General features: G+C 42.1%; 1 protein-coding gene across 1 annotated transcript; it reads right to left on the bottom strand.

The window, feature by feature from the left end:
* Positions 1–277: 277 nt before the first annotated feature.
* LOC141804574 (uncharacterized) lies at positions 278–5,415 on the bottom strand. Its single transcript, XM_074689058.1, has 6 exons — positions 4,479–5,415; positions 4,147–4,352; positions 3,622–3,792; positions 3,242–3,394; positions 2,965–3,031; positions 278–2,253 (listed from the first exon to the last, which is right to left on the bottom strand). Exons 1-6 carry the CDS (start codon positions 5,143–5,145, stop codon positions 671–673), a joined length of 2,847 nt encoding a protein of 948 aa, XP_074545159.1. The 5' UTR covers positions 5,146–5,415; the 3' UTR covers positions 278–670.
* Between the last annotated feature and the right edge of the window lie 2,573 nt (positions 5,416–7,988).

Genomic DNA, 7,988 nt, shown 5'->3' with positions numbered 1-7,988 from the left:
AAACACTATCAGATATAACTCAGAAGAAATCTCTGTAAAATAATTATATTTATTTAGGTATAAATACAGTAATTTATAATGCTACATCTTAGAATAAAAGGTATTTTTTTCACTTGTTTAATAAAATAACTTTCAATATAGTACACTTAGGACTACAAACTGAAGCTGCTACAGAAGAAAAACTGTAAAGCTTTATATTTGATCATACAGTTTCCTTGAATACAGGAAGATTAATACCACTTCATGTGCTGCTTAGTTTAGCTAAGCACGCTTTTGTTCACATCAAATCGGTATAATGTGTTGGTTAGCTCTAAAATTGCTAATAGATTTATTTCTATGCTGCCTGACAGTACCGTATGAGCTGTCATTCTCTATGTAGAGCTAAATTAATATGCTAGTAGCATTAGCTTAATATATGACAGGAAGATGTTTAGTCTTTTATTACACTTCTCATCTTCCACACATAATGATGGCTAGGGTTGATTTTGTGACATTGAGGTGCGATTTAGTGTAACTCTTGACAAAATAGCAACATGAATTTTTACAAACTGTTGAAAGTTCCCTTCGAAATCAAATCACTGAAACTAGGAGAACAAATGGTTTCACTTGGTTTCCAATTGGAAACAAAAACAGCAAACAAACAACTTGGAAAGATTTTGTTCTTGGTCTGTTATTCTGCCACCCAGAGGATTGACACTGCACTTCCTGTTAGGTGGCTGATCTGGTTGACCCGTCCGCGTACACAGTCTAATGTGAAGAACACTGCTGTGCCGTTATGAACCTTAAAGGACGCCCGCAGGCTCACACTGGCCCAATGACTACCTTCAGGCATTTGACCACCCACCTGCTGAGCCAGGGGCACGGGACGCACCACCTCTGTGTCCCGACCACCCTCTGACCCCTGTGTATCACCTCGCCTGAGGAGAGTCACCTTGACCAGGTTGCAGGAATGAATAAGTTTAAGATCCAGAGCGAGATTAGCTGTGCCGCTCTCTTTGAAGACAAAATCTCGTCTCTGATCGGTGGATCCTTTTGCTAACAGCCCCATCTGAGACACTTGAGCACTGGTCTGGCGGAAGAACAGTGGCTTGTTTCTTACTGCTCCTGTAGGAAGTCCACTGTGAGCCACGGAAGCTGACAGAGAGGACGAGATCGCAGCAGGGACCCAGACTAGACTAATGATGCTGATACCGGTCTCATCCCCAAAGAAACGTGCATTGCACTGAGCAGGAGAGAGGATCTCAAAGCCAAGTGCATCCCCAGGTTCCACTTTAGCTGCTCCAGATAGAGATATGGAGGTGTCTCGATAGTGGACTCCTGATTTGAAGGAACGGCAGAGCTCCATGCCGGTCCCATTGCGGTTTAGGTAAGCCAAGAGTTGGAACCCCTCACTCACACATGCCTGGCCCATTGAGTATAAGGCCTGCTGGAACACAAAACGGACAGTACCACTTTCTGCGAAACGGATCCCACGACCATCATGAGTCAGCCCAACGACGTAAGGATCAGAGGTGGAGGTGGTGCGGAAAGTTGGTCGATAATTTGTATGGTAGTGAGCAGCTACTGTGGCTTGTGCAGTCATGGCTACAGCCCCGGTGTCGTGAGAGAGCCAGAAGAGACTGAATGGAGATGCTGAGGGGTCGTACAGATGCAGACCTTCACCACTTTGGTTGCAGTGGTGGCTGCTGCTCTTGAGGAAGAGGGAGATCATGTTGCCAGGGGCAACTTCTGCAACCCCGCTCACACTGGTGCTCTGGAGCGTCCTCCCCTCACGCTGCTCGATCCGTACGCCACTTAGATCTCGGCCTTCAGAGCCGTCTGTGTTGTTCATACGAAGACACACCTGGATGAAGCTTCGACAGCCGTGGCTCACTGAGAGATTCTCATCTAACCAGACCAGACCGTGCTGACGAAGCACCAGCCGCCCGCTTTCAGCTGACACTAGACCTGGGTCACCTCTTCCCTGGATCTGGAGCTGGACGCCAGGGAAGGCATGGGCCAGAACTTGGCCTTTTGTACCAGGCAGACTCACATCTCCAGCCCAGGACAAAGAGAGGCTGCTATCACCAGCAGCAGCAGCAGCGAGGCCGGAGCAGAGGGTGTCCGTGGTGAAGGTACAAGGTGAGGCCACTGGCTCCCCATCACACTCACTGCAGGCCTGACACTCGTCCATGTCTGAGTTAAAGAAGTAGCCGTGGCCGCACATTCCTGAATTGGCGTCTCGCTCTGTCATTCCATGACACCTGAATCCACCTGAGAAGAGGGAAGTGAGTGTTAGAAGCTTATTAATCTCTCAGTCAACAGTCAAAGCTGGTATGATTACGAAGGGATGGAAATTTCTGGCAAATTTTAGAAGTTTCCCAAAAATTCCCATGGCAGTTTTGGCTCAGGATCATTGGAAATTTTCAAGGTTTTGTCGCCATCAACTTAGACTTATTTATCAAAAGATCTAATTTCTAAAATAATCTTTACTTTTCACCATTTATGGTTTTTATTCTTCTGAGAAAGAAACCTTTTCATGACATTGATGAGGTCCAGGTCCTTGATGACTAGACAGCAAGGCCTGAAGAGAAGCTAAAGTAAATATTTTTGAACGGGCCTTCTTTGGGCGGTGCTGAGAGGACATGAGGAATCGATTAGTCTATTGTAAATACCAGAATCGCCTTTGAATTTTAACTATTCATGGTTCTATTCTGTGAAAAAAACACACAAAAGTTCTACAGTTCTAAAAATTGATAAGTGACATTTATAAATGTTGTATCAAGCATATCTGTATGTTTGCTTATGACAAATATTTATGCCTATATTCATGACAGACTCAGTTAGAGACGGTTTCTTGAAAATACTACCATAAGAAAAGACTTTATTGATCCCCAGGGGGGAATTATTTAATTGCAGGGTTAGAGGTTAGATGATCAGAGAAGTGTTTGAGTGTCGAGTGTTGGATGGGATTTGCTACTTTACCTGGAGTATTTTGACACCTCTGTTGATCTCCACACAGATCAGATATTTCAAGGCATTCGTCTCGGTCCTGTAATGATGAATAAATACACTCAAGGCTCTGACTGGCTCCTGCAAGGTTTTCATTAACATCAGATACCTCTAAAAAAGCTGTGCGCACTACCTGCCCTATCCCCAAAACAGGTAGAGCTTGACTCAAACAGCAGAATGTATAAAGGGGGCATGTGGATGCTATATGATAGATGTTTGCGTTTTTCACGAAAGAGAAGTTGGTAACAACCTGGCAGATTCGGTCTGCGTGGACTGAGCACTGAGCGACCAGGAAGAAGCCAGCAGGACAGACGGTACATTTCTCACAGCGAGGCTGACCTCCGCTGAAGTCACAGTACTCATCAGGATTACAAGTCCCACAGGCCAACATGGGGCGACCCACCTGAGGGTAGCCAAGACCAGACCAGTGTGGTTACAGAGATTTAATGAGTGTCATGATCCTGTCATACATCAGGGAAACCACTGACTAGATATTTGAGACATCTTATCAGTTGAATGTAACAAAACACAGTTTTCTTTAAATTAATAACAATAGAGTTAATTATTTAGAAAGGTTAGTATAAAGTATAATGATTTTATTTTCCTTTCACACTCCTGGCTGCGGCTCACCTCCATCACCGTAGCATCCATGTCCACCTTGTGCAAAGACAGTGCCTGCTGTGCTCTGTGGGTCCCGACCTGCCCATTCATTCTCTCCATGTGACTGTCCAGGTCCCCCTGCAGGTTCTGGAGGGTCGTCTGTTTGATGCCGTCCATTAGTATGTTGTACTGGGCTTTAACCTGGAGATTAAAGACATAAATCATAGAATCGCAGCAAAAAAATACACAAAACAAAATACAAACCTATTTTGCTCATGCTTTTCATTTTTGTATTGAACTATCTTCATGTCAGAGTCTTCTTTTGAGGTCCGTGTCATGTGGAACAGATGCTCCATATGGAGGTCAGCATTCAGCATCATCTTATGTTATAAAACTCCTTCAGGTCATGTGTTTTCCATTCTTCTCTACTGAGTAAATGTTTGATGATTCTCCAATCACCAGCCAGTAACAAAACCATCAGCTGTTAACTGGTCCATTAAAATCCTAATCATCTCCCTCATTATTAATCCTCATCATCAATCACTGCAGCCTTACTTGTTCCATCTGCTCATACATCCGCCTCTGCTGCTCCAGGATTTCTCTCTGCTGGTTGACCAGCGCCCCCTGCTGCTCACTCAGAAGCCTCTGCAGCTCTCTGACCTCGTCCTGCTGGCCCCTGAGGGCCTCTACCAGCTTCTCCTGGCTTTTTGACAGCTGCAGCTGCAGCACCAGAGCGTCCTCAGAGGGAACCTCATTGGTCCCTGCAGCAAAGAAAGAAAAGAGTTAAGAAGCAGTCCATGGTTATTTAGTCAGTGGAAGGCTGCAGTCTTTAAAGGAGTGATTTGTGTTTCTACGCTGTGGCGGATAATTCACAGGCTGATACTGACCTGGTTTCATATCACATGTCAGCTGTATCCACGCGCCACGCTCCGACCCAAAGTCTGGAAACTCGTCCAGAAACTGCGCAGCTCTGTCAGTCACACGAACCGGGGAAGGGTTTTCTCTCCCGTAGTCTCCTCCGAACCCACCGCAGCCCTCTCCGACGCACGACTTGGGCTTCTGGCGCATCCTGGAGGGAAGTTTACACCCAATCCCTTTGCACTCCCGCGTTGCACTATCATCACCAGTCTGGTGATGGGACATTGTAGTAGGACAGGTCCCTCCGGCGCATCCTGGATGGAAAACCTCTGCTGTAATGGTTCTCGAGTTTGTCCTCCTGGTGCCATCTGTATCCACTTGTTGGTTAAAGCCTCCGGTGTGAGGTTGGACTATAGTGTAGGGTGCTAACGGCGCACTTTGCGCTTGATGATGGGTGAAACGACCGTCCTGTTGGTAATTGGGGTAGACTTGTCCTTGTCTAGGCTGTGCAGAGTGGGCAAATTGCCGCCTGGACGCTACTGCTTCCGTGCGTACTGGACAGTGCGCTCCGACGCACGGTCTGCTCCAGTCCTGGGCAGGGAGGCAGCGCGTACCCCTGCAGAGTTCAGATACGCTGCTTGCTCTGTTGAAAATAGATGCTGCACAGAGTAAGAATAATGTAGAAGTGTGTGCCATGTTGAAATGCTGAAAGTGGAAACAGGCCACGAGTTGAAGAGTGGCCTCCTCTGCTCATTAATCCTTTAGCCCAGAAGATCGTGTTTGATCATCTCGTCAGGAGGAAAAATCAACCTAGTAATCGTCCACCGATGTTACTGATATTAATCTTAAACTGGTGATAGCTGAGACATTCGGCTTGTCTCCATCGCGCTCTTCGTGGTTTCTGCCCCCTTTGCCCCTTCTGGAGCGAGCTGCGTCTAGCCCACATGTGGCGCTCACTGCTCCTAATTGGCAACAGGCTTTGCTCCTAGTCTTAAATTAACCCGTAGTTTTCCCGGACATACCACTCTGCAAAGTCACTGCGCTCAGAGAAGCAGTGCATGTGGTGGATGTTTGGACTTTTCTAATGTTTTTCACACTGCACAGGGTCATTCATGGTTTTGAAAGTGCACTGGAATTTCATGTCGAGCTCTGAATGGTTCAGTGGGATCTATACATTTGGCTTATAACATTTTTATGAGCACAAATAAATTTTTCTAACTCGTTTCTTTTCCTTCTGTCATGCATTTCCAAGACTGCATCAGCTTCATGAGCTTTCAACAAAGTGGAATTAAAATCACTACTTTATGTGGCGCCACAGCTTTGATGTCTTCCACATAACTGGATTAGGGTGCAATGATAGGGCTTCAAAACACAACTCTGTGATGTTGTAAAGTTGGAGCCAAAACCGCTTTTCCTGTAAAATGTAAACTTTATTACAGTTTATCACCACTCTCATTTCCCCTCCCTCTGCCACATGGCTTTGATTAGAGCCATAAACCACATTAAAAACACTTAAACGTTTCCCCCTCTTGTCATCTTCATTATTGAATGGAAGATATGCACACAGAGAGGGGAGGTCAAAGATACACTAACACAACGCACTTAATCATTCACCTTTAGCAGTATTTGTTATGTACTAGTCAGAAAGTTCAAAGACAGTCAAAAGGTAAATGATCTGGACTTCTAAAATGAGTTGATGCCCTGACTGCCCACGGTAGGTGATAGCATGGTTGTATTTACACAGTTACTAATTTACCCTCTGAGGTTTAAGTGAGACCACACACGAGTCTGAATGTAGCTCCTGTCTACATCATTAGTGCTACTTTTATCATCAGTTTCCATCTGCTGCCACGTCACAGGTAGACAGCTTAAGACTGTTTGACCTCATTAAGGTTATAAAGACATAGTCAACATACAAATATTTCAAAGTATCAGTATTATGAGATACAAAACAGCACTGACTAGATTCTTGTGAAAAATCATCAGGTTGGTTTTAAACCAGATTTCTTCAAAAAATAATGTTCCTGTCTTTGTGTACTGATGGAATTTTGAACAGCTTTGAGATTAAACAGGATTATAGATACAGTGTTTGAAAAAAGAAACATTGATCCATATTGTTTACTTCTTCTTTTCAATAAAGGTATGGGAATAGATTTTCTGTACAAGTGAAGTTTTGCAAAGAAGAAAATGTATCAGAGTAAAGTGTTTCAATCTCTCTCTCTCTCTCTGTCTTTATATATATGTACACACACACACACACACACACACACACACACACACACACACACACACACACACACACACACGAACATATATATATATATATATATATATATATATATATATATATATATATATATATATATATATATATATATATATATATATATATATATATATATATATATATATATACATAAGGACAAAAGTCTATCAAAAAAAGCAACCTTTTTCAAACCATAAATTCAGGACATGACAGAAATTAGAAATTTTGCTTACATCTCAACTTCCACTTTCCACAACTTACCTATGAACTTAGTATGTATTCATGAATGTATTATTAACTTATCATATGTACTTATTTTCTCGGATGTACTTATGAACCTGATTTGTACTAAGGAATTTGGTGGAACAAGTTGTGTTTCATTTGTTTTTTGTTTAAGCTTTGCTGTAGTTTAGTTGTGCAAAGTGGAAAAGTGGAAGTTGAGATGTAAGCTAAATTTCTTTCATATTCTGAATTTATGGATTGAAAAAAAGTTGCTTTTTAATAGACTTATGTCTATATGTTTGTGTTATATATATATATATATATATATATATATATATATATATATATATATATATATATATATATATATATATATATATATATATATATATATATATATATATATATATCAACTTTTTTTCAAACCATAAATTCAGGATATGAAAGAAATTTTGCTTACATCTCAACTTCCACTTTTCCACTTTCCACAACTAAACTACAGCAAAGCTTTGACAAAAAAACAAATGAAACACAACTTGTTCCACCAAATACATTCCTTAGCACAAATCAGGTTCATAAGTACATACAAGAAAATAAGTACACATGATAAGTTAATAATACATTCATGAATACATACTAAGTTCATAAGTACACACTACATTTATTTCAGAAGTACTTGCTATGTCCATAAATACATACTGCATTTATAAGTACATACTACATTCTAAGTACCCACTGCATTCATTAGTACACACTCCATTCATAAGTACACACTTTGTTCATGAGGGCATACCATGCTCATAAATACATACTAAGTTCAGTGTTAGTATGTCATGGGCAGTTTTGAATGGACTCCACAGGATCCTTGATGTTATACTGCAGTTTCTGGTCCTGAAATGTAGGCAGCAGATCCAGAACTGATCGACTCTATTGATTTGTAGCTCACCAGTTTTCCTTTCTTGGACCATTTTTGGTCGGAGCTAACTTCTGCAGATCAGGAACTTTACATCATAGTTACATACTTGTTATTCACACCAAAAGACCAGGGCAT

This window comes from Halichoeres trimaculatus, unplaced genomic scaffold (genome assembly GCF_033239565.1).
Source record: "Halichoeres trimaculatus isolate MK-OKI-2021-1 unplaced genomic scaffold, fHalTri1.1 fHalTri1_scaffold_15, whole genome shotgun sequence".
Taxonomy (NCBI): Eukaryota; Metazoa; Chordata; class Actinopteri; order Labriformes; family Labridae; genus Halichoeres; species Halichoeres trimaculatus.
The sequence above is the reverse complement of the archived record's forward strand: the minus strand, read 5'-3'. Positions and strand labels throughout refer to the sequence as shown.